At 39.7% G+C, this 27,773-nt stretch overlaps 1 protein-coding gene across 11 annotated transcripts in view; it reads left to right on the top strand.

Moving 5' to 3' along the window:
- Positions 1-27,773, top strand: part of NRXN3 (neurexin 3) — a 968,667-nt gene that overhangs the window by 320,807 nt on the left and 620,087 nt on the right. For 6 of the 11 annotated variants that reach the window (XM_068192702.1, XM_068192703.1, XM_068192699.1 and 3 more), the window contains 2 exons: positions 18,750-18,953; positions 26,542-26,568. In XM_068192702.1, coding sequence (XP_068048803.1) covers positions 18,750-18,953; positions 26,542-26,568 — 231 coding nt within the window. The remainder of the gene's footprint in view (positions 1-18,749; positions 18,954-26,541; positions 26,569-27,773) is intronic. The other 5 variants (XM_068192711.1, XM_068192712.1, XM_068192706.1 and 2 more) reach the window with 1 other exon arrangement.

The following is a 27,773-nucleotide window of genomic DNA, read 5'->3' as shown; positions in this document are numbered from 1 at the left end:
TTAATGGGCATCCTGCCGTGAGAACATGTAGAAACCTAACCTGATGAATGATACTTATTTTTGTGTTATCTAACTAATTTTCCTGCTATTGCTAATTGACACAGAGTATTTTATTCTTCATCAGTACAGAAATGGGAGCTACTCTTGATGTTGTGTGTTGATAATTTGAGTTCATATCCCCAAAAGAGCAACATTGCCTAGACCCAAAATGTGAATTAAAATCTATAAAGGTCAGATATTTTCTTTTAAAATACCAGTAACTTTCTGTCTTCTCTACTTTTCTACACCTGCAGTGCTATTGCAATCCTTATGTGGTTGTTGAGACACAATGCTGTATTTTTTTGAGATACACAAGCAACCTTTTATAGATCAAATGCTATAGTACTTGAGCCACTCAAGGGGGAAAAAACTTTCTTGTTCCTTCGGCATTGAAAAGGTAAAATTATTCATTGCCCTTTATAAGGCACTAAACAAATGATGAAATTTTGTGTGGTGTGTCAGCGATTGGCTGGATGTATTTAACTCGATAGTGATATGAGATTTACAGAGCACACAAGAAAGGAGCCTTAAATAGTTTTACCCATTGACCTTTGCCAAGATAATAAAGCCTGAATATCAACTCCTCACCACTTAAATTGTGTACTAATGAAGTGCCATTGGGTACTCAGCTACACCTGTGCCAGTTAGGACTATTCCTAGCCGCACAAGTAGAAATGTATATTCAAGAAATACAAGTATAAAAGGTGCAAAGAAAGCACTGTTGTGCAGCTTAGAGTAAAATCCAACAATTTGAAGGAAATTGGCAAAATAAGTTGAAATATAATCAGGAGGCTGAAGCAAGGAATTATGGAGAAAGATTAGAAGAGTACATATTGATTTCAGTACATATTGATTGGTAAATGATAACTTGAGGAAAGGATCATGAATCAGCTCTGATGGGAGGACTGCCTTCCCAAGGAAAGGGAATTGTACAGTACAGGAATATTGGGTTAAATTAAGAAAGAAAAATGGTGAATATGATACTATCACAACAATTAGCTGTTTTTTTTTTTTTGTTGTGGTGGTTTTTTTTTGTTGTTGTTGTTTTGTTTTGTTGTTTTTTTTTTTTTTTGTTTTGTTTTTTGTTTTTTTTTTTTCTTTATTTTGCTGTAGCAGGAATCATAGAAAAGGGTGGAAATACCATCTGTTAGGCATTGGAAACTAGGATGGCTAAAATGATAGAGCAAGGCCAGGCTCCTCTACACTTTGTGAAATATGCTTTGTATGCTTTGTAAGAGGACAGGAAGGGGAGGGAGCTCCATGATCTAGCCAGCTCTTCTGCTTCTAGCTTGAATCAATCTGGGAAATGTATGCCTCAGAATAAAACCCTGGAAATGTCTTCCTACTTCAAAAGACCTATTTTTCTTTCTAAATTCTGTTAATGATTGGATATGTTTTCCTAATTAGTGAGTACGTGAATAAATTTATACAACATGCAAGGCACTGATTACTGAAGTAAGTTTTGTTTTATTCTCAATATAATTACTTGCTATAATAACTCATACTGAATTAGAAGGGGTACAATAGTTAATGGTGTAAAAATAACATTTTGATATTTCAGGTTCTTTTCTGGCTCTCAAAGAATTGTGGAACAAACTCCATGTTTGGGCAAACTAGAAACAATTTATTTGGTGTGTGTTACAGTATCAGATGAGAAAAGACCGTTGCTAAGGAAGATTTTGTCAAATGCGCTGCAGGGAAAAGCTGTTGCCTAAAAACCTTCAGATCCCAAGCTCAAATCTCAGTTAGAAGAGGTTTTCACAGACTCATATGGGAAAGAGAAGCATGGAATGTTGTTTCCAGTTTGCTGGTGAGGAGAGCCTACTGTAAGGTTCATTCTTTCCAGCCAGTGCATAAGCAGAACCAGCAAGTATGCTGCTAACTATTCATCTTTGTGGCAGATGGAAGACAGAGACTTGTCTGACTGACAAGCTGTCAACCAAAATATTATTCATCTGCATAAACCCCCAAAACACCAACAAAAACATAGTCCACTATTTAGTTCACTTGCATTAGTCCTGCTCCGTCATGGACTTTGTTTGATCTTTGGCAAATCAATTAGGTTTTGATGAATAAAAGCAGTAAATCCTGACAAACCCCAGTGTTGCTCTCTGTTGTGCTTAGGGACCCACCAGCTCTTAGACTAAAATCCAAATATGTAAGTAGGTGCTCAGGGTATGAAGCAGCCATTAAGTAAGGGCGGTGTTCAGGATAGCCAGGGTGTGGGGGAAGCAGGGGCAGGCTTCAGATAGCCAGTGGTGCATGCCAGGAGGAGGATGTGCCAGTACCCTCTGTTGGGTGCAGGCTTGATCTTGCTGCATCCTTGAGTTTGATGCCCACAGAAATATGAAATTTGCATTCTAAAAACCTACTTCAAGACTGAGATGCTCATAGCTGTATGTGGTCATACAGCCTGCAGTGTGTTGTGAGGCCTTGGGTGCTCTGCCTAGTTGCATTTCTTTTACATCCCCCTCTTCCCACTAAACAGAGGCTTCTTTTTTGCCAGGTTCTATACTGTTTGCAATTCTATGCCTTCATCTCTCCACATGTCAAATTGCTCACAGGATGTCCTCTGCTCTGTCTTTTGGGTTGCAGGTGACTCTTCACTTTGATTCCTGTATTCGTGTTAGCAACCTTGTAGGTTGTGCAGGAAGTTTGTTTTAGTGCAACGTTTAAAAGCTGTGGAAGCTTGGAAGCTTCTCACACTGGCAATCTATCACTGAGGGTGTTTTTTTTTTTTTTTTTTTTTTTAATTACATTGGTGGTGTTCTGTTGAGCTGTGTCAGGAGTGGGTGAGAAAAGCACTGTGATTTCCTCTTCCAGATGCAGATGAAATTAGGGAAGTATGACAGTCCCACAGTAATCCTGCTGGTTTCGGTGCCTTTGTTGGAGCACAGCTGTGCCCAGCAGCTGGTCTGGAATCAGAGAACCAGGAAATTTGCACAGTTAGCAGATATAAATAGAGAATCTGTAACTATGAGAGATGCTTAACTCTGCAGTAAATAAATCCTAGTCCAAAAAAAAAGGCCAATTGAAATCTTAAAAAACTGTCTTGTGCCTCAATTCTTCCTCTTTTGAGTCTCTATCTGCAGAATTTGAAAGAAAAACAGGTGTTGTATCTATAGAGTCTTACCATCTATGTTTCAAGTGATGTCAAGTTCGGTCCCCTTTCCGTTACAGATTTAGATTATTTTTAGGCTTGTGGATTATTTTCCAGTTTCCAGAGGAGTTATTGACCTCTTCATTATTTTGACTTGTTTGATATTCTGAGAATTTTTCAGGGTTTGTCTGATGAAAAGTACAACAAGGTGACAGGTGGTTCTTGGATCATCCAGAAAACGGAGGGCAGCAGCCCAGCTGTGGTGGACAGTGGTTTGTGTCCCTGCACAGTGGTTTGTGTCCCTGCACAATGGGTTGTGTCCCTGCACAGTCCTGGCTTTGCAGTGTGACAGTGGATGAGCTGTCTTCTATTTCTGTCTCAGTTTTTGCTGTGAAAGTAGGCCAGTTCAAATGACATTCCTGAGTGCATCTTAATGCTTTGAAATCATGTGGAGGACTTCAAATAACAGGAATCAAAGACAGGAAAACCATCCTATTAGGAGATCTACTCTTTTTCCTCTTTGGTCAGAGTACGTCAGCTTCTTATTTTAGAAAACAGCTGTTTGTGGTTGTATTGTGGTATAGAGCTGTGTCTTATAATTTCCAGGTGTAAATTAGGAAAATCTTCTTTTGAAATAGCCCTTGCTGAGCCAGAACTTGTGCAGATGGGAGTGGATAACCTGGGACCTTGTCCAGCAAGTGACAGTGAGAGCTGGTGGCAGTGACACTACACAGAAAACTGACTGGGATTTGCTGTGTGTCTCTGCTTTCTCTTCTACCCCAGGGAGGAGCCATACTGCTGTCCCTTGAAAAAACACATAACAAGTACTTCTCAGCACTAGTGGCACAGGTGAGGAGACAATTACAGCCTTCTTCACCATCTAATGGCCTCAAGCAGCACTGACACCTGCCCCTCACTGTGCCTCCAGAGTGTACCAGTCCCTGGGACCCATGGCCTCTGCATCCCCATCACCTGCTCTGCTCACCCAGCAACTGGTGGCTTGCTTGATTTCCTACTAGCAACCCTTTTGGGGAAAAGCTTGACACTGTGTTTTTCTTCAAACAGACTTGAAATACATACTGAAGTGTATTAACTCCTTAATACACACAGCTTTTCCAGCCTCTGGGCTTCCCCCATACCCTTGCAGCCCTCCAGGAACCCTTAGGAGAAAGCAGAGCATGATGTTCACTACAGATGTTGTACTGAACTTTCAGGATCATGATTAAGCCCCAGTGTAACAGCCTGTGATTCACTTTATATTGAAAATAGAAATGTCTCTCTGCTGAATTGCAGAGAGATGCTTTTGTGGGTGAAGAGCTTAGCATCCCTTTTCTCCAGTGATATGGGGAATGATGGCTCTGAGATTCTAAACTCTTGAATGACTTTGGAGAGAGAGTTTTATGAAGAAACTATTTTTTCTATATGTATCCTAGGCGCTTGTCTTTCATCAGGAGTCTGACAATTTCACTGACTCTCACTTGCACATTAAAAGGGGGAGCAAATTGAGCTGTCTTTGGTGATAGTATGGAATTAGATGTCAATGACCTGTCAGAAGTGAATTCCGAATGTGTCTGTGCCTGACATATAGTACTTTCAATACAAGGGTTCATTAGGTTCTATTTTTCCATTAGTGACGTCCTGTTAATATATTTGGCTTAATTTGTAATGATTGCTTAGTGAGAATGTAAAACATGTTGTTGAAGAGAGGTAAATGACATTTTTTCCTACTTTCAGATAAAATAAGGAAAATCACAAAGTGACTTGTTGAATAGATTTCGTGAGTCCTAATTTTTGGCCTTCTGCTTTAGATATTAGGCCAACATTATTAGACCAGGTTGGATGGGGCTCTGAGCAATCTGATCTAGTGGAAAGTGTCCCTCCCCATGGTCGGGGGCTGGGACTAGTTGATCTTTAAGGTCCCTTCCAAACCAAACCATTCTATGATTCTACAAGTATTAGGGGATCAGTGGAAGCCTAATAAAGAGGTACTATTAATTATAGTTTAAGCAAAATGGAAAGGCAAGTACTGACTTGTCTGAACTAGCTTCCTTTGGTTTAGGTGCATAGCAAGGCAAAAATTTCTGCCCATACCTGAGTCACCAGGAAAGTGATTTGGAATCTGTATCACCAGATCATGAGGTAAATGATAGATTACTGACAGTGATTTGGTTCTGGAGTACCTGAAATGTCCAGAAAATCTATATCACTGGAGTAATTTAGATGGTTTAACTCAGCATTTCTGCATGTGTTCAATGTTGGTAGGTTTTTTTATCAGAAATTAAGATGACATTATCAGTCCTCAAAAATCCAAGCCTGAACTTTGGCATTATTATATTCTTCATTGGGCAGTCTCTTATCTGTGGCACAAAACTGGAAATCAAATCTGGCAGTTTGAGTCAGTAATCACATCCTGATGAAAATCTGTTTTGTCACTTAAAACATACACTTTTGCTTCACCAGCAGCTAGTGCTGGAAGAAGCAGCATATAATTAAATGTTGCTGAAAAAGGTGATTGTCAATCCAAATCCAAGAGCTGCAGGTCAAAGCAGGATTTGTTTCCTTGTGTGCTGTCTACTCTGCCTGCTTCAAAGTTACAGTTTCACCATTAGATGGCAGTTTTAACACCATAGATTACAGAATCATAGAATATCCTGAGCTGTAGGGGACCCACAAGGTTCATCGAGTCTAACACCTAGCCCTGCTAAGGATACCCCCAAAAATCATCCTGTGTGTCTGAGAGTATTGTCCAAATATGTCCTGAGTTCTGGTTGCTCAGCACTTGACTTTGGAAGAGTGAGGGCTTTGCGTGTCTTCCTTTGGTTATGTATTTTCTGCTGTATTTGTCCCTTTGTGATATTCAGTCTGGCCAGCATGGGAGGATGTTTATGCAGTGTAAAGAAGCAATATGCTGTGTAAGGCCAAGTGCTGTAGCTGTAACTGTGTGTTCCCCAGGGGAAAGGGTGCAATGTGGCTTGATACAACCTTTGTTGCTTTGATATTCTGCAGAATCTTGTTCTGACTTGATAAAATTGCTGTTAAGGATGAGTCAGTCCTTAACTGTCATTGAAGATTATGGTATTGTGTATTTGGAAGCACTGTGCATATTCTGATTTGTTTTGTTCCAAAGTTGAATGGAAATTGAAGGAAGGATATGTTTGAAAAATATAATTAAATTTTATTTCAGATTACAGGCAGTGTAATTTTCTGATGTGCTTTGTTTGTTTCCTGGTGCAGGTAGCTTGCTGGTTTTGCCATTCTATGTATTGGCATTTTGCACAGTAACAGGAGAAAGAAAAATATGAAAGATATTAAAAAAAGAAATACCATATTCTGATGCCATGAACAGTAGAAGGGGGAAATATGACAGATGAAGTACATACAGATAGTTGGGTTTAGATTTTTTTTTGCAATGTACTCAGTTTTAAACTGAAGGTGTCCCAATAGGCAGCTGTTACAGTCAGGCTCAAACAGAGCCTGTTGTTAGAAAATAATTATTGTCTATACAATAATTTCTTGTATATTTCTGAAATTGTACAGGATCCTTTAGAATGTAGAAACTTCCAGACTATGAGTTCTTCTGATTCCTTATATTGGCTTTAATTCAACTTTACATCCCTTGTAGGAAGGCTTCTGGATGGTGTCCCAAATATTTTTCAAATTGGAGGCCATCTAGGACACCAAGTCTGTATACCAGTTTCACAGGAGGTTCCACTATCATGCTTCAGCCACAGATAACAGCTGTTGGCTCTCCCTACCACTCTGTCCTTGTGGAGCTTGGAGTGCTTGTTATCGCCTGGGCTGGATTGTGTGACTCCTCTAAATGTGGGCAGATGTGAGGAGCACATCCATATGGCTGTTCCTAACTCCTCCTGCTTGCCTGGGCAGCAGCCAGACTCTTCTCCTTGCAGCTGAAGGCTGTGTTTGTGGAGTTGCAGCCTAACTTTCTCAACCCCTTTCAGTGGGTACAGAAACAGTAGGGGTGCAGATTGCAGACAGCCCAAGAGAAGGAGTGAGCAACAAGAAGTGGAAAAACTGAAAGAATGCCTTCAGATGTAACTACTTTTTTTTCTTTTTCCCCAGTTTTAATTAGTAATGATTAATGGATTTTACCTCTATAGAGAAATACCATTTGAGAGTAGGAAATGTCAGACTCTCTCCCCCACCACTTTTTCATCCTTGTATAATGAGGTAAGAGAAAATTTTCATCCTTGAAGTAAACATAATTTGCTGGTATAGCCAGTTCTGGTCAGGCTTTCTCAGAGCCTGGAAAACTTCATGATGGATTTGCCACAGCTTTTATGCAAGCTTAATCTGATAGCCACGCTCCCATCTGCTTATACCATGCTTTGTTAAATTGTGCTGGACTCTGTTCTAATAATCTCACTTCCTCTGATACACTTTGGAGATTTGGCCAAATAATACATATGAAAGCATTGTCCAATCCTCCAAACATATATCTGGACTGGCCATCCCCCAAATTTACCTTGGCTTCCATCTTTGTTCTGATTATTTTCCTTTCTTTTGTTACCGAGGTAACTCTTACTAGGTACCTATTTCATATTCATACCAACAAGAGCTAATTGCTGTAGAAGTATTGTGCATCTAATATCCTTTATGGGTAATTTTCAGCAAATGGGTAGTGATTAACTGCCCTGACCTTACATGTGATCCCAGTTATCTAAATGGGATGGGGTTTGCAATTTAGTCTCTTCGTTCCATCTCTTCTGCACTTAGGGGCCTGGGAGACATTTTAGGTGAAAGCAAACTGGTTTTTCCACTGTACATAGTGTTAAGACTGTGGCTGTTGATGTTTTTATCAACCACCTAAGTTTTTATTAGGATTCAGAATCCATTCTTAGAGATTGCACTTTCTGTCTGCCACCCAGATTAGCAAATATATCATATTTGTGACTGGTAGCTTTATTCCTCCCTCTGTCCCAGACTTCCTCAGTGCACAGGCAGCTCTGCAGGTCATTCTAAACAGTGATTTTTGGATGTGGAAAACCCAGTCTTAGTTTGAGATTACAAAATTCCTATTTTTCTCTGTCTAAGGAATTTCTGAACTCTGGTCTTTAGGAATAAATGGTTGATGTTTGAATTTATTACACCACCCTTGTGACAAAGATATCAACTGTACCATCCTTAATGCTTTTCTGAACTGTATAAGGACTAACAGTGATGTGGGTGGGGAACAATTATTCTTTGCTATTGCTCTGTGAGTATTTTAGGTTCTCAATCTCATAAAGAAATTGTTCAAAAACCTAGAGAACCTGAGAAGACCACAGTGAAGTGAAGCTTATTACCTGCCCACTCATGGCAGAGTTTCTTCCCAGGAAGTTCATTCTGCAGATGTGCTGCCTAGCATTGAGTGAAGGTGTAGGGAAAGTGATGTCAATCAGGAGGTGCAGTCACTGATAAGCAGACATTGAATTTTACATTTGAGGCAGTTTACAGGTCTGAGGGGACCCTCTTCCCTAATAGGCTGTGTTTAATCTGCTGCTAGAAATCCACAGAGTAAATGTCCCTTTGGACTGTATTGCAGTGGACAGAAGTGCTTTAGACAGGATAAATAGCCAGTTATTCATTCACCATTAAAACTCTCCTAACTTGGAGTTTTTCATTATGTCTAGTATAAAGAGAACAATACAGAATGTGGGTACATTCTTACATCTTATCTGTAATGGATGCAAGTGCCTTGATATGGGGTGACAATGTGACAGCTTTCCAATTTCAGTTAGGAGTAGGAGAGATCCATGCATTTCAGTAAAAGTCTTAGCCACCATAGAAGGTGATCTGAAAATCTTCTGCACATAAATGGCATTTTCAGTCTAAGATACCTAGTGATTTCAAGATTTGGTCAGTCTTCTTTTGAATAGGAATAGTCTCAGGCCTCAGCAGCTCAGTAGTTCCATGATAGAAGCAGCTGAAGAAAATCCAGTTCTGCTTGACTGTGACATCAGGCTGGTGCTTTTGGAGTATGACACTCTCCATTGCATTCTGACTGCTGCCCTGAATTTCAAAGACAATATAATGGAATGCACAGTGGTGAATGTGAAAGTTTTAGGGTCACAGCTGCTGTCATAATTTATACATCTACAGTTCTTTTGACTGGAGAATCCTATAAGTTGCCAATGATGACTAAATCTTCATAGCTTCAACATGAAGCAGGACTTATTATCATTTACAATTCCCATCAAGATCACTGGAAGTTCTTGGAGCTCAGAGAAGAAGAAGATTAATGGAACTCTCTTCTCCATGAACCCAAATCTTTGAGTTTTGAACTAAGGGTTTGTGCTGGCTACTGTTATTTCTAAATGCATTCATTGAATGCCAGTTTATGCAGTTGGACCAGTACACAGTCCTGCACTGTAGAACTGCACTACAGCCTTTGGCATTTGAGATAGGCTTGTAGAAGGTTAATAACTGTGTGAGAATTATAACCAGTGTTAAGGACTATGAATTTCTAACTGGGTCCTTATCAAAAGATACTGGTTTTGTAAGAGAGAAACTGCACTTGGTCATGTCTGGAGTCATAGAGGGACAGCTCATTAACATTCCTGTAGTTGTCCAAACACTGAAATTCTGTGTAATTTGAATGATCATTAGTGCATAAACACCTCACATATCCATGCCAATTCTTTTTTTTTTTCCCTTTCTTTTTTTATCTGAAATTCCTTTTATTTAAAAAAAAAATATCTACAAGTACCAGAGTTGCAAAGTGGAATTTAATCTGGGATACAATCATGTTTTCAAAAGGCAGTGTCTGTTACTTGAAAATAGAACTAAATTTCTTTTATCTGCTAGTAAAATTTACAGTCATGAACATGTACATTTAGCTTGAGCCTTCATGATCCTGGCGATATCAACTGCCATTCCATGCCAGCTACTAGTTTCTGCTTCTCTTTCCCTTTTTGTCATGGTTCCAATAATTGAACAGTGGTTGCAATTAGCTGGGTGAACAGATCTGACTGTTGCATCTCTGCTGATGACTTCATTAGGAATGGACAGAGTCTGTGGGATGCCTGGAAATCAGTGTCATCATTTTGGCACTGTCTGTGCTGCACTGACCGAGTGTTGCTCTCAGATGGGGACCACTCTCGGATTAGTGGTTTTGAGAATATTTTTAGGGAAGACAGCAGATCTGTGATAGGAGAAGAACAGGCTCTGAAGGAACCTTCCTCCAGATCCTAGAATTATGAACTCAGCTTAGTTTATCTTGTATTTCAAGCTTGGAAGTTGTAGCCTGAAACCCCAAATTACATATTATCCTCTATTTTTCCACAGCATGTATTACTATTGTTACCCTCCTAATTGCTACCTGCTCTGTTGTATTGGGCTTCCCTTCAAAGATGACCTGTTTTCCATCCTTTGCAAGTGTTGTGACATTCTTGTTTCCATGAAGCTGCCTGCCTTATACGAGTTGAATAAATAGTTACCTGGTTCCTCTGCTTGCTTATTTTCAGCACGGCAGTGTCTCACTTCTGGCCCTTTGTAAATCACTGACTGGCTTGAAGAATTTTTGGTTTTTCAAAACCAGTATGATATGGACAAGTTTCACCTACAGTTTGTAGACCAATGTTTTCCATTTGCTCCCTGTTCTGTTAAAGTACTTCTTCCAGGAATTTACAAAATTTAGGAATTTGGGGCTGTCTGATGAGGAAAAGGAAGGAAATGAAATTGAGGGTTGTCTAATGCTGTGAACCTTCCTTAAACAAACAGCCAGAGGCAATAGTAGTTAGCTTTTCTTCCCATATTGGAAAAACAGAACCGAGAAGAGGTTTTTTATGGATTTTAAAAAGGTTATGAATGTAGTTTACATTACAGCCTTGCTTTTCAAAAATGATAGACTGATGATCACAGAATAAAAGAATCATCAAGGTTGAATTAGACCTTCAAGATCATCTAGTCTAACCATCAACCCAGCAGCACCATAATCACCCCCAAGCCATATTCCCAGGTGCCACATCCAGATACATCTTGAACACTTCTAGAGATGGTGACTCTGGAACCCTTTTCCATCCCAAATCAGTAGCAATTTGCAGGTGTAAGGTGATATCTGTGAAAAGGTGCAATATCCGGTGAAATCAGGGCATTCTGGCACTTAGCATTGAATAATCATGGTTGAAAGAGATCTCTGGAAGTTGCTATCCCCACCACCTACTTCAAGTGAGACTAACTTGAAGATTGGGGTTTCTGCAACTGTTCTGTTGCAGTGTGTGGCAACCCTCATTGTGTTATTTTTTCCGTACAATTTTCTAGATTTTCTCTTGCTACAAATTGTCTCTGCTGCCTCCTTTTTTTCACTTTACACTGAAGTATACCAAACATTTTTGCTGCAATCTCACTTTCTCAGTGCACAATATTCATCAGGTAGAGATCAAATGCTTCATGTAGCTTGACATGAAGAGGACTCAAAGATGTTTGAACTAAATGGAAGTTGCATCGCTTTCTAAAGTTCCACCTGTGGTAATGCAAACTCTCAAACTCTGATTTTAGTATCGTGTTTCCCCATTATACTCCTTTACATTGAGGAGCAATTCTTCTTCTACCCTTAGCCTTCTTGCCAGAGATTTCTTCCCAAATAGTAGTACACAGCTCTGTAAATGTTAGAGTGGCATTTGGAGTAGATTTGAAAAGCACGTGTGCTCCTTCTTGGTTCTCCTGAGTCTCTGCCAAGCTTCAGTAAGGCAATATAACCTCACTCATCACCTCCCAGGGCTAGCAATAACATTTACAAGCTACAGTTTCCTCTGTCTGCAAATATTTCCACAGTGGTACACAGTGCTCTTATAGCTCCTCCCTAGGCCAGTTCTTGCCATGATTGCAGCCCAAAGAAAGGAGAAGCAAAGTTTATTTGCCTTTCATTGTGGAATACCGGAATTTATTTTTGGTAACTCCCCACATGACAACACCCCTTGAATTAACTCATACTCTTTTGTGTCTGATGACAACAGGAGTGTAGGAAGGGCATACCAAGCCTGAGGCTGACAGAAACTGGTACATACTCCTTTGTAGGGTAGACACAGGTTAACCTGAGGAGTTGGAGAGTTGATTAAATACAGAAGTTAAACAAATCTAGAATCCAGATGACAAATGTTAGAGAGGTTTATTAATGGAGAGAGATTTAGGAGCCATGTCCTTAGTATATCTTCCCTAGGTCAGTTTAAAATCTGGAAAGTCTCCTTTTAAAGCTTTAGTTGTAGACAGGCAAAAATGTTGTGGGATTTTACCTTACAATGGTAGAAGCCTCACAGTTTAAACTAGTTCCTTCAGATTTAGTCCACTTTAAGATGAACATTCTCAGGACAACTTTACAGGATTTTGGTATAATATTGAAGCAGAAGAGCCAGGTGTTAATTTTGAACTCAAAAAAGAAAACTCGTGCTGCTCTAAAAAGAAAAATCAGAATTTCTTTTGTTCATAACCAAAGAAATTTCAAAGTCTTAATTCTGTGAATCAACATATTTTTTTTCTGTCTGAAGGACATTATAGTGCATGCTGTATGTGCTTAAGGCTCTTTATTTGCCTTTACCTAGTTTTTTTATGTCTACCATTTTGTGGATACTTAGTCAATAATATTATCTGCAGGCTTTGGTTATGTGTTTGGGAAAACTTCAAAGGGGTAGAAGATATATAAGGCACCAGAGCAGGAGGAGACAGTGATATGGAAAGAAAATTGGTGAATAGAGTATTTATTTTCTTCTGACTTTCTAGATAAATAAATAGATGTGGTTTGCATTTTAGATTTCTCCAGGAATTTTCAGGCCGAGAAATTAAATTAATTTTTAGTTAATGTCATGAAATAACATTTACAAGGTTTTGAAAAAATGTGTTTGGTGAAGAATATTCATCTGGATGTCATCTGGCCTATGTAAACATCTGCTAGCAATTTTTGTCTATAGCAGGGGCCTTATAAGTGACAATTATTACTACTGCTTCACCAGTAGTCTTGCATCCCTGAATATGTGATGAATGCCTTGGAGCTTGCTCTCATATGTCTCACATTTGCTGTTCATTTGAAACTATTTTGTGCACAGTGCAGTGATAAGGATGTCTTATGTAATTACTCTACTTTAAGTGCTTGTTTGGTCTTAACTGACATATGCTATTCAAATTGGAAAACTTGAATTTAAGAAAATAGTATATACAGCAGAAAGAAGCCAGAGATGAGAAGCAGGAGTGGCAGCTTTTGGAAAATAAAAGCTAGGAGAAGCTGATTAGAAAGGAGTGTGCTTAGTCTTAAATAGTGTGAGGAAGCTGGAATAATGATGTACTGAGTTTCAGGATATGAAGATCTTTTGTAAAGCAGCCATATACCCACTTGGGTGTGGAGAAGGAAGGTGTCACCGTAACTTGAAGCAAAGAAAAACTTGGATTGATGTTGAAAAAATACTTTGGTCTTTCAGAGAGATTGAGTACCAGCAAAACCAGTCTGATTTCTTTACTTTTCTGTTGCTGTATGTGTCCAAGATTTTTACTGTTTTATCCTCATGAGTTTCCAGTGGATAACAACTCATAATAATACTACTGACATCTTGTCAGTTTGAAATCTCTAAAGCAGAATAGCTTTGTACTTACTAGCACAGTAAACTCTTATCAGTGGCTTATTAGTGGTATTTATGGTTTGCATGGTATTTTGCTAGACTAATAAATCCCATTCTTATTTCTAATGTAATGCTTTAGTTTAGGCAGGTTTTTAAAGATGGTTTTGTGTTCTCTGTTATTGTCCCTCTCAGTGCTATTGAATTACATTTACATCCCTTCATATTGCTCTTTCCTGTTTGGTGGACTAAGTTTAAGGTGAAGTCCAATGATAATGAGATGGGAGACATCCAGGGAAAATTGGATGAAGAAGGTGTCATAGCACATTCAGAAAACATGGACTTTTCTTATGGTTCAATGAGAAGCAGTCCCAGAGCATGGTACCACCAGGCACCCCCAGGCCCTGCCTGGCCACCGGGGCTCCTCCACTCTGCTCATGGCCCAGGACCCCCATGGTCCCACCCCCACAGGGTGATGCTGTGGTAGGGCCAGTCCCCAGGTCCCACAGTGTGCCATGGGTGCTGCCAAGCCAGGCCCTTGTTCAGCCCTGTCACTGTGGCTCTGCCTGGCAATCGCTCTGAACCCCAGCCAGCAGATTGACTTCCTGGCCTGAGCATGGACCTGCCTCATCACCATGAGGTTTCCTGGCTCTTGGTTGGACCTGACCCCATTTGCACATCTGTCCCACTCACCTTCCTGTGTGTATGGGACAGCCCTGGGCAGCAAGGTATGGCACAGGGAACTCCACAGCTTCTGGCACCCATCCTGCTGGATGATGTGCAAGGTCCTAACTGCTTGTGAGCACTTAAAAGTTCCCATCATATCTTTATCCATATCTTTATCCATCAAAACAGGAGCATTTTCTCCTGGATTGTCATCAGATTCAGTCTGAGTGATTACATTTGGGCTTCCCAAATTACTTGTCAGGCTCCTTTTGTTGAAACTCATCTGTATGGAATCCACTTGGACAGCAATGAGGATTTATTGCTCCTTTTAAAAAAAATGCTTGGTTTGGTTTTATTTTATTTTAAAGTGTAATTTTGGCTTTCAGAAAATCTATTTTTTATTTGGGGCCATGTGTCTGCTAGTGGATATGTGAGGGCAGGAGGTGAGCTGTGCAATCAATGCCTGCAGGAAAGTGTTTGGTTTGCGAATACAAAGGTTAGGCACTTTAGGGATATTTGAATTCACAAGAACACAGAAATCTTTGGTCCAAGTGTTTTGGTCTCACAAATGTAGCTGGGGAAAATGTCCTGTGCCCTGAACTCCTGCCACTGGGGACTGCAACTTTCATGAAGTGTGGATATTTTTGATTCTTTTTTTGCACTGTAACCTTTCTGAAAATTTCAGTAAGAAACTACATTGTATTGTAGTCTGGGAGACGTAGGAAAAAGACCACGGGGAAGAACAGGAGACTGCAGAAAAACTAAAAGGGAGGAGAAGGAAAAGAGGTGAGGAATGTAGATTAATACAAGAGAGTGGTTTGAAAGCAGGAGAAAAAGCATGAAGAGGTCTTAAATAATTTTCTGTCTGTATGCTAAGAATATGCCTGTTCCATCTCCCTAGGAGGTTTATGCAGAGCCTTGTGTGGAAGCTGCAATGAATTGCTCCTTTGGATGCTAAGTGTAAAATTAAAACTGGCAGGGTCTGAGAGCACAAGACTGGGAAGCTAATTGCTCCTAATAACATACCGATTTTCACAGATTTCTGGCATTATGTCAGAGCAGTTTTGAACCAGCACCTGATTTCTTCCTCTTCCTGTCTCCAAGCTAATGGCAATGAAGCTTCTGGCACTGGGATCACAAATAAATGCCACTCAATATTTTTGTCTGTACAAATCTGTGGGGGTCTCAAACATGATTTCACATATTGCTCCTATGCATCCAATATAATAGCTATCCTAAAAGTAGAAGGGTGGCAGAAATGTGCATGTATTTTAAACTTGGATAACTGTGCTGCTGCCTGTATTTATGGTGCTGAACAAAGCATTACAGTCCCATTGCTGCAGATGGCTGAAGACTATTGAATGGATGCCTGTGTTCAGGCAGAAGTTGCCAGCACAGGTGTCTGGGAGGCTGAGGTCATGCACTTGTTGCCAGGTTACATTCAACCCTGAGCAGATTTGCAGTATGCTTTGCTCAACTGTAAAATGTTTTTCTTAAGCTTTGGGGACTGATTGTCAGGAAAAGAAAATAGGTTTTACTTGTATGACTGCTACTAGGCAATACCCTCCTCTGAAGGGGTATTTTCATAGCTGGAGGGAATGTTCTGCTTGCAAGATGTGCTGAAATGCTCTCAGATACTCCAGACTGTGAAGGATTGCAAAGTGAGAATGAAATGTTGTCATTTTTGGAATATGTCAAGTGCATAGGGCACACACAGGAGACAGAATATTGTCTCCTGGGGTCGTGTGGAGGCTTTTTCAATTGTTTCAAGACATTTAATTTTATCTGCTTAATTGTTACAAGGTTTCATCACATCGTGTTTGTAGCAGACTGGCTGGAGAAGGGACAGTAATACCTGATTTAGGCTACTTTGGGATGTCAGCAGAAACACTGTCTAAACTTTTATGTCATCTTCAGCAATTTTGAGTATTCTTCAGGTCCTTCTTATATAAGTATAATCGTAAGGGTTGGGATTTCTTGTCTAAGGACAGTAATTATCTGGCAATGGGATCAGTAAAGCTGAAGGACACAAGTTCTTACTGAAGGGAAGAGACTCATTACCATGCTTTTGGTTTGATCTAGTCACGGCAGAAAACTCCTGTTTTTAAAGCACCTAATGCATGGCACTGTGGAGATGGAGGCAGCAGAGCTGGGACACTTGTGTCAGCTACTCCCACTCATTATTCCGATACCCTCCAACCCCCTTCTCCCAGCTATTCATGTGCTAGGGCCAGCAACTGTTTCATGCAAGGCACATCTGAGCTGAAGGCGTCAAAAGAGCCATTTCATGCTTGACTGCATTTTCTAATACAATCTGCAGGGAGAGAGAGGAAAGAGAGCAAGAAAGGTTTGTGTGTACATAGGCATTGCCTTTGAGTGTATGTATAATATACAGTACATTTAGCTCCAGCTTGCAGCTGTGGGTGGCAAGTGAGAGGTGCAGACGTGAGGGGGAAGAGAATTGCACTTTGAAAAGAAGAAACTATTCTTCCACCTTGAAAAAGAAGCTTTCTTTCCTTCTCTGTTTCTTGGCCAAACGAAGATGTGGGACCCCAGGGGAGCACTGGCAGCTGGTACCAGAAATGTGTGTAATGTAATGGCTGAGAGGCTGATGTGTGTAGAAAGCTTTCTGCGTACAGACCATGACAGTGTGTGGCGAGTGCGGCTAAGAAAACTGATGAGTAGGGATGGTCATCTTAGTGGTGCTCCCAGAAAAGTTTTTTTAATATGTTTGTGTGTCCTATGACTGCAGATGTGCTGCATACCAGCTGTTAGTGTGGTGGGTTGCTACACCAGCACAACTATAGTGATCTCCACCAAATGTTTTGGAACCATATACATGTCTTCTCTGTCACTTTATCAGCTTAATATTTATATATTTATTTATCACATCATTTGCATATTTATTGCATTGCATGAACAGTTCTGTTACTGGCCATTTTGGAGCTTGCCATGGGTACTTTATGGCATGGACATTTGGCTGTACCTCAGTTTTCCACTCATTTACCCTACTGTAGCATCTGACATTTAGACATTGAGAGGATGTAAGGTTTGGCTTTGCCAAGCTTGTTCTTTCCTGATGGAAGATCTGCTCTTATTGGCTGGGAAAAATGGGACAAAGGAAAACGTAAGGAGAACATCTACATTCCAGATAAATGGTTTGCAGTTGGTAAATTAGTTGGGCTGTTAATTTTCTGGGGGTGGTGGGGTGGTGGTGCCTGGAGAGAATCCCAGTCAATCATTTGAGAAAACTTCAGGTGAACTTAACCAGATGAGTTACTGGTAAGAGAGCTTTAGAGCAATCCATCCATGTTTCTAGGAAGCTGAACCAGTCTATTTTTTTTTTAAACTCTGGGATTTTGATATGTAGTTTTATGGTAGAAGCCCTATATGGAGCAATCTCTACAGCTCTGCCTTTGACAGGGGTTGGCTGTGGGGAATAGAAATGCTCTGATTCATGTATTAATATATTTATGTAGATTAGTAAAGTTTGCAGATAAAAATGCTTTTGAGCATATTCCGTGAAGAAACAATGATTGCCATGCTGTAGTGATTGCTGCAGTTCTAGCACAAGACTTTAATTCTACCCCTTAGAGGAGAATATCACTTTCTGCAGGCAAGACCCTGAACAAATAAAGAATGCTAAATTTAACTCTTTTCCTCAGCTGAAATTCCAATTTTCTTTGACATCTTCAGAGATTATAGAAAAATATAACTTCTTTGTTCACTTCTTTCCCCTCCTACTGGCTTTCATTGTGCCTCTATCTCCTAACTTTTCCTGCATTTGAATGGCACTTGCAATGGAGTTAGATTTATTCCTTTCTTCATTTGCATTTATTGTATCAGCAGAGCTCTACTAACACTAGTTGTTAGTAAGTAGTGGAAAAATATAAAATCAAAAAATGGAACAAATCTGATTTAGAAAAGACCTATTAGGAAATTTACTTTATACAGTTGTTTGTCTTTAAAGTGATATCAATGAAATGAAATTTCTCTCTAAATAAGCAACAGCAAGAGTACCAGAAATTAGAACTCTAGTCACTCCAGTCATTACTGCTAGTCCTAGTGAAGGCTGGACTTCAGTGCACTGAAGGAGATGGGAAAAACGAAGGCTTTGCTAGCTTTTAATCACAAAGGGGCTTTGTACTAGCATGCTTGACCTTGGGAATTGTGTGTCCATGGGTACTGCTGTCACCAGTTGCAGTGAACACCATATCTGTCTTTGATGCTCTTATTTGCCCTGCAGAGTTTCTGAGTGCAGTTAAATGTTGCACTTTTCCCCAGTTACATACCTTTCTGTGGCAAGTGCTATGGATTCTGTAAACACAGTACTCTATGGTAGATGTGAGGGTTCCTCAGAGGTGTAACTTCTAATTTTTTGCAATTTTGCTGATTCCTTGCAGAGGCCTCTATCTTGAGCTATGATGGCAGCATGTACATGAAGATCATCATGCCTATGGTTATGCACACAGAAGCAGAAGATGTGTCCTTCCGTTTCATGTCCCAGCGTGCTTATGGGCTGTTGATGGCAACCACCTCCCGAGACTCTGCTGACACTCTGCGCCTGGAGCTGGATGGAGGCCGCGTCAAACTCATGGTCAATTTAGGTATTGTATAAACACCTTCCACAGCCCTCTTCACTATTAGTTTGGGCTTGTGATTAGTGTTTTTTAAAAAGTTATTTCATTTATTTTCTGTTGGTTTGATTGGATTGGATTGATTTCTAAAATAAGTGCTGAAACTTTTATAATGATATTCTCTTGCGGAGAGAAATTCTCTTCTGCATTGCTGCATGAAGATTTGCTTTCAGTTCTTCGTTATGGACAGTGTTGGTTTTTAAGTCTTTAAATTTTTAAGTTTCCTTTCTTGGTCTGGGACTGGTGAGCTCTGTGTGAAACATGCTACTTGGTCCATCTTTTGATCAGTTACATCCCTCATTCATCCAGCATCACTCAAAACAGTCAAAGGCAAACATGGAAATGAAGCAAACTGGATGTGGTGGCAAGCAGAAGTCCTGTGAACCCCCTGCCCTTTGCATCATTTGGCAGCATTTGATACCACTTACCATATTTTATTTATCTAATAAAAAAGCCTGGTCTTTTTATTGTGCCTTTTAAAAAAAGAAATTAACAATTATAAAAGTGCATTCCCCCATCCCAAAGGGCTGTGTTCTGTCTCCTTAGAGTTACACTTTCCCAGAAAATAATTAAAAAAGACAATTAGAAACAAGTCCAACAATAACAACAATACAAAAACAATTGGGAGTGAATGTGCTATTAGATTAGCCTCAATTAATTTTCTTGCCAGTCTTTAGGTATTCTAAAGAATGACAAATTTAAAGAATGTAAATACATGAGTTGAAGCTTTCTTTCACTTTCCAGTGATGCAGCTTGTTGCTTCATGTGCTGACTCAAAGAGGCAAAACAAACATAATAGTGCATAATCTTATACCTCTTAATACGTAGGTTATTTTATATGAAGGTTTGTATATGGTCCATGAAAGCTTCTGTCAGCTTTTAAAGTTCTAAAACCCACTGGAACAAGTTGCGGATTTTTAGAGGTAATAGTATCACCATCTTCAGAGCCCTGCTGTGGCTACCAGGAGCAAACCATGTAGCAGGTTTTTTTTTGGAAAATATCTTGTCCTCTGAAACTAGCTTGCTTGTTAAATTTGCATCTAGTGGTTTTTTTTTTTTTTTGGTTTTTTTTTTGGCTTTGAAATTGTGACCCAGACCCTGTTATTTACTTTTTGAATAAGAAAGTGAAGAGAAGATGTATCAAACAAGTTCATAAATCTTAAAAGAAAAGTGTCTATCTAAAACTCTTTAGAAACTCTTGCTCTAAAAAAACAACTCTATGAAACTCAGTAAATAAAAGCTAAACACCAACTAAAAAAAAAAAACCATATATTTGCATATTTGCTCTGCTTAGCTTGACTGAAGAAGAATCAAGCATTATTGAGTCTGTAGCTGCATAAATGCACTTGCTGTGCTATCCAGACTGGCCTGTAGGACAGATGGAATAGATGGACCTCAGCTGTGTCAGTAACTCCTCAAATAAAGAGAATAGCTATCTGACGATAGCCATCTCTGCTTATATTAACTCTAAGTGAAGGAAAATTTCATAGATTTGCAGAGTTTCTCTGGAGAGCAGCTCAAAAGAACTGCTGTTGAGCCTCTTTACCTGTGCAATGAGAATCTTCCATAAAACCCCAGCAGAGCGTTTGTGTATCTATATGTGTTTGCATTTTCTTCTGATCTAATTAGTTGCTAATAATCAAGAACAATAAGATTATATTTCCCCTGTTACATTTCTTGAAAATTATGGCTAGCTATTTTTTTCCTCAGAAAATAAAATTAATCGCAGAAAGATTGGTAGTGGCATGCTTCTATTGGGGAAGTGTTGGGGCTACTGAGTATCTGCCCAACTCTACAGTATCCTCTTGTAGTCCAGAGCCAGTTCTTTTACTTTCTAAGCCCTAGCTCCTCTATTTGTTGAAAGGAGAATTCTTTGCACGCTGTGAGGGATGTGCTAGTATTTTAGTAAGGGCTGCTTTTATCACCTTTGATATTACCACATGAGAAGTATCGCAGCATGAAAATTGCCAGACTTCATAAAAAACTGTCACTTTTTCTTCTGTGAAAGATACCACTTGTTTGATTCTGTTATATCTTCTTAAAAATGAATGAGAATTGGGGGAATTGTTTGGGGCCTCCTAGACTTAGACCCTAAGTGGATATGAGGAGGGAATTTTCCTCTCCAATTTTCATTATATCATGCTGGCAGAAGATTTTTTTTTCCCTCAGGGCCTGTCAACATTGTAAGCCTGATTGGCATTGGTCACTTTTGGCACTCACTGGGATTTGTTATGCCATCACTTAGCCTAGAGGTGGACTGTTTAACTCTGTCTGGCACCTAAAAGATGTGGCTAAAGATTTGACAGATGGTCTACACATGTTCAGAAAAGATGTGTTGTTGACAGCTTAATGCAGGGACAAAATCTTTAAACAAACCCCTGTGTACACTGAAGGCTGATTCTGTGTAGTAGCAGGGACTAAAGAAATGTGTATGCCACATTTTGCCAGCTTTTCAGCTGTGAATTTTTGTGAGGTTAAATCATCCCCAAAGTGACTGTAGGCTGGATCAATGGAAACCTGCCAGCACTCTCCTATGTCTAACTCAGCAGAGGGTTAGTTTAGAGTTTTGGAACCCAGATTGAACTTCACCTCTCCTTTACTTAGATTTATAAAACTGTCAGAAAATGTCCTTGAAACAGGACTTTCCTTCTACCAAAACAGCAGTCACATTGCTGTTGAAAAACAGAATTTGAGGAAGAATCACCTTATCAGAGCCATTCATTTCCAGTTGTTTATTCTAAGTCACAATAACTCTGTATGGAGACTGCTCATAGCCCAAATGTCACAAACAGGAACTAAATCTTTATCCAACCTTGCTAAAATCTCCTTACCAGTGAGAAATAGTCATCAACACCACCTCTGAAGATCTGAGTATGCTTGGTGCTGACTAGCTATACGTCAGTATCCCCCGAGCATCTAATCCATGATATATGTGTGTGAAAAAGGACTGTTTTGAGGGGTGAGTTATTTAATTGTGCTTTTCTTATGTCATTTAATACTAAGAGCTGTCTCTTTCTTCTCTTCTGTGATCTATTCCATTTGATTACTTATTATCATTTGTGTCTTTATTAAGGTCTTTCCTACGTTTTCTTTCTTTTTTTTTTTTTTTCTTTTCCTTTATTTTTCTGGTTTTTTGACTCTTCTGTGTGTTTCAGTTGTAAAGCTTTCCCATAGCCCATCAGCCATGGTAAATCAAAAGATGGTATTCGACCCTTCAAAGGCCTGAAGCCTGCGGCCCGCACGGCAAACAGCCCTGAGAACAGAGCATACGGAGCAGCCTGCAGGGGCTGGCATATCCCTCTCACCCCCCAGCAGTCAGTGTCCAAACCAGTCAGGGGAGAGACATACGGAGGCTGTGGGTGGGCATGGGCAGCTGGGTGCTTGCTCTGGAAAGTGGGAGGGAAAGGAAGAGCAGCAGTGAATAATTCTCTCAGGAAGGGGGCAAGGAAGTTGCTTCAGACTTTTTCAGTGTGGGTGCCTGAGGCACTGCAAATCTTCATGTTGACAGCATGACTCTCAGTAGTTTGAGTTTTTGTTGTGTGAAGAATTGAAATCCAAATGTGATACATATCTATGTTGAGAAGGATTTTGAAGAAATGGGTCTGGAGTGGAAGGAGAGAGAGAGGGAGATATTAGGCAAATCATAGCTTGGAACATGCTTGGGAATAATTTTTGATGCTGAGATGATGTGCAGAAAGGGAAAGAAATGGCTGGTCTGATAGGGAGATCCACGTTCACATTTTTCCTCCCATTTATAAGTGGCAGGATTATAATGGTATACTGCCTTTCATTAAAGACTATTCCAGATTTTTTTCTTCCTGGCCTGGCATATCTTCAGGTCACTGTTGACTAGGATAAGTATTTCCTGCCTCCTCTCATTTAAAGAGGTGTAATAATCTCTCTCATCTATCTTTTCCTAAGATAACTCCTGAGGGGTGTCAGAGCCGCATTTGCCCATCCAAAAGGGAAAGTTTCTTTTGTCATTTCTACATAAAAATAGCACAAGTAGGAGATAGGCAAGGAGCCTCAATATAATGTAGGGTAAGTGTGCATAGGACTTTATCTGGTTTTCCCATAGGAAATAACTCAGAGTGAGCTTAGAAAAAGTTGGGCCCTGATTATCTTTTTTATCCTATTCTTGCCCTAAAGTACTCTTCCACAACCACATAAGGCTGCTCATCCAAAGGAAAAACCATTTTGTCCTCACACCGTAAAGGTAACTTTCTTTCTTTATTCAAGGATTAAACAGCCTTAGCCTAAGCAGCATCAAAAAACAGCCTAAGGCTTAGCAGCATCAAATAAATATTACTATTTTCAGACAAAAAGATAAAAATGGTAAGAAACACAGGCCTAAATTACAGATCTCTGTTTGCTGCTAAAGATACCTCCATTCAAATAATGGATCCCTTGTTTTAGCTAACTGCAGTCGAGTTATTTAGCCTTTTTGGAGGAGAGTGTCTTTGGCTCATTTTCCAGGTGATATGCTCTGGCAAATCTTTCATCTGAGCACTAAGGAAGGAACTTCTGGTGTACATTAGACAATTAATGAAAAGAAAGTAACTGCAAGAGGTTTTCCTGGCTAATTCTGCTCCCCATGCAGTAAGAGACTCTATTTTCACTTCCCTACTACCCATCACATTCCTCATCCAATTGCTGAACTGGTAGGTGACTGGATTTAGAGCTGTTTAGGCATACTCATCTCCAAAATCTATTTCAGAAGTAAATACTGATAACAGGGCTGAGTGCCCCAGCTGATGATTACCAGAAGTCTTACTGCCCTGGTACTGTGCAGGAGGAATCCCAAGGAGTTTTTAAAATTATTCCTGAATTAGCCGAATGCTGCTGTTTTGAGCACAAAGACCAGACTACACCCACGCCCTCACTGCCAGGAAAAGCCTCTGCTTTGTATTTGTACTGTTTTACTAGTTTAGTGGAACAAAAGTGTTTTCTTCCTTTTCAAAAACTAATTTAATAGGGAGAGAACAACTTCATGTGTCAATGGTTGGAAAATTTTTGGACTGCTTTGGGCAAGGCTCAAAATTAAGGCAACAAAAAGCCCTATACATGTTCTTTGATGGTAGTGTGGATGATATGGTGGTGCTGGCGTAACAGTGCAAGCAGATGCCTTCTCTTGGCTGCCCTACAGGATCCACACTGACCCAGTTAGATGAAAGCTGGATGGGGAGCTGCTTCCTTTGGAGTGCACCTGTGTGTTTCTGTCTGGCTCCCAATTGCATGGCATTGCAGACTGTGCTCACAGCCTGGAGATGTAGTAGTGCCATGTCAGGGCACTTGTCAGGACAGCCCTCTCAGTGGCCTGGACTCTCATCCTTTGAAATAGGAATCTTGCAGCCAAGATAAGGGTTACACTGGTTTTCAGTTTGAAACATCTATCCCTTCATCTCGAGTAGTGTTTCAGCCTGAGGGCAAGCCCTAGGACAAATAGTTGGTTTGGTATCACTGAAAAAAAACCCCACAAAACAAAACTCTGCAGACATCAATAACATAAGAGTGATTTTAGTGTCTTTGATGAATGTTGCTGAGGACCAGCCATGTATGTTTCCCTTTCCAGCACACTTGCTCTTTAGTCTGTAAGAAATTCCCATGTTCCAGCTGTAGCAACTCTCTTGACTTCACTTGCCTGTGGTGAGACTTGGGTGTCTCTCTTGCTGTCATTCTCCATCAGGTCAGAGAGGAAAGTTCCCCTGCATGTACTTCAGAGCTCCCTTTACCCCACCCAACTCCTGTAAGGGATATAGCCACCACTGTATGGTGATCGTAGCAGTTGCTCCAGGGCTGTTTGCTCCCACTTTTCTGTTGCGGTTGACGACACATGACAAACCTAATCGCACAAAACCAAACCCAGATTTTCTCAGGAGAAGTTCTGCTTGAAAACAGACTCTCTCTGGCTATGTTACTCATGATTGGTATGTCCCTGCTCATTACAACTTTTTATTTATTATTTATAGACTCTTGTTCTCTCCCCTCCTTCATTTTTTAAGAACTGTGTTTAGCTGCTAAAATAATTATCCTACATCTGTCTGAGCAAACATAAAATTGGCCCGGTTAAGAAGCAAACTGCATTATATTTCTCTGCCATTCTATATAATCTCCCTTGCTGGGCCATATCTCTGTAATAAATACAACCATTCCTGGTGATCAAAGCTCTAGTTGTCCAGACAACTTGTCCACTGCATGGTGCTATTATTCATGGCTGTGATTTCCTGAGAGAAGGCCAACATAGCCCAAGATATGTAAGAGCACTAATATGAAAGCTCTTGCCTGTGGTAGACACCACAGCAGTGGTTGTTCACAAGGCTGTAAATAGAAATTTATAAATGAAAGATCCTCTTATGGATGACATCCTGAGATATGCTGAGCATTAGTGTGTTAAAAGAGAGAAGCAATGCTCAGAAGCCCTCTACTCAGGCTCTCCTACCTCAACCTGCTTTCTTTGTGGAGTCTCTTCCATTACCATTTATTAGATTCCACAAGCATAACTAGTTTTCTCTCCTTGTACCTGTCTTTGTCCCTCCCTTGCCTGTGACCTCTGAATGAAGCAGGGAAGCAAAGGTTCCCAGATCTGCCACTTCACTGCCCATTTCATCTTCTCCCTGAACGTTACAAACACCCTATTCAGCCTTAGCGTTCAGACAGCAAGATGAGACTGGGCTCTGAGGAACTGGCAGGGCTGGGGACCTTTGAAAGACTTCCCCAGTCTCCCTGCCAAGCCCAAAAAAAAGTATTCCCAACCTCCAGAACTAGCTGAAATCTGGGCTGGGCGTTCGTGCGGTTAGCTGTTTGCAAGTGGCCATTTTATGATAGGACACAACTGGGCAGTATATTAACCCTTTCCTCACCTGAGCGGACAGTGTCAAATGTATCTGTGCACATACTAAAAAGTGTTTTGGGCTGGCTTTGGGGGAATTAGAAGAGAATCTGTCTTTGGGAAAGCTGGAAAGGGTTAAATATTGCACCAAAAGAATCTCATAGGCTGATTTTACAGGTATTCTCTGTTGACAGATGGTGTATTTATGCAAAAACAATACAAATTAATTTAAAAGAAACCAAGTGTAAAGGTTCACTTTGAGCTTCAAGCTTCTTAGAGAAATTGCTAAAGGTCTCTAAAAAGCAAAATGACACTTGAGTATGACTTGTGTCTTGAGGGAGATTTTTATGCCTTAATTAGAATTTTTAAAATTGTAATTCAAGTCATGGTCTGGAGTGGAAGATTCTCTTAGATTTGTAGGTTTTTCTAAAAAGAAAAGAACTTTGTGTCAACATGTGGCTATGTATGTATATTGGTATATTTCTCTATACATAGATGTATATATATATATATATGTATATATATATATTTATGTAACAGATATTTACATAGAATATACTGTACATATACACCCACTTCTGAACTTGTACAGACTGTATATAAGTATAAAATGGCCACATCTCTTTGCGTGTGTCTGTCCCCGGAAGGGTGGACTGATTGTTTTTGGATGTCTGCAGCTGTTACCTTGAAGGATGCAATTTCATCTTTCATTTATTTTTCCCCATCTAGACTGTATCAGGATAAACTGTAACGCCAGTAAGTTTTCCCTCAAGTTTCATTTTGTTCTCTTTCTATATATATTAAAATAACTTTATTTTCTTTGCTGTTTTATAAGCGGTTTTTATTTTCTTTTTTTTCTTTTATTTTTCTTTTTTTAATATCTTCTGAAATGGAAGGCTTTGGGTGGGATATGAAGCTGGAGAGGGAGGAGGGAAGACTTTAAGGTGATTGTATGTGGAAAATTTTGTATTAGGTTTCTGCAAAGAGAAGATGAACTGTTATTTCATAGCTTTGCAGAAGAGCACCTCAGGAATCTGATGAGCTGATATTATATTTCACTGGTAACCTATTGTGTTTATGAAAACTTTTAAGAAACCACATAAGAATAACAACAGGTACTGTATGCACTTTTCCACTACAAAAAGGGAGGCATATTTAAAAAACAAAGAAAAGAAGCTTCAAACTCTTGCTTTATTACAGAATGGTGACAACTTAACATGATATTTATTCAAAGGTATTTTTTATTTGGGTGTAGAATAAAGAAAAATTCGATTTTACATCTAAAGTATATTATATATACTTCATATATATAATGCCATATATACATATATGTTATATATGTATATATGGCATTTGCTATTCTTAGGTTTCTATAAGAAATTCCATCTGAACCTCTGGGTCACCTAAGATTCTTTTCAGTATGTAGAAATAGGGAGGAAGGATTATAAAATTTCAGTGAAAAAAAATAGTGACAGATCATATCCATTTCTAGACTGATGGAGCAAGCCAAATCTTTTCTGTTCTACTTCAAAGAGCTGATCAAACTTGATGATGCCTCAAAGTAAAAAGCACTCCCCAAACACTGGAGCTGTTTAGCTCTCAAGTGTGCTCTGAGGCTTATATTATCTTGTTACCAGATTGCTGAATGGACAGGTCCTCTGTGTTAGATTTTATGTGGAAGTATTTATGAAGGGCAAATACAAGCTGACTGAGACTCTGTATGAAAGTGTGAGCAATTAGTTTTTTGAACTTGAGAAGTGGTCCCTGTTAGCCTGTAGCTGGGGAGAAGCACTGATATGCTGTAGAAGCTTGTTCATGATAATTTACTTTATTTCAACTATTAAATTGTTATCTTAACCCATGTGTTTTACCTTTTTCTGATTTTCCTCCCCATGCCACTGATGGGAGGAGGGGTGTAAACAAGCAGCTGCATGGTGCTTAGTTATTGTGTGGGATTAAAC

This window comes from Anomalospiza imberbis, chromosome 6 (assembly GCF_031753505.1).
Source record: "Anomalospiza imberbis isolate Cuckoo-Finch-1a 21T00152 chromosome 6, ASM3175350v1, whole genome shotgun sequence".
Taxonomy (NCBI): Eukaryota; Metazoa; Chordata; class Aves; order Passeriformes; family Viduidae; genus Anomalospiza; species Anomalospiza imberbis.
The sequence above is the reverse complement of the archived record's forward strand: the minus strand, read 5'-3'. Positions and strand labels throughout refer to the sequence as shown.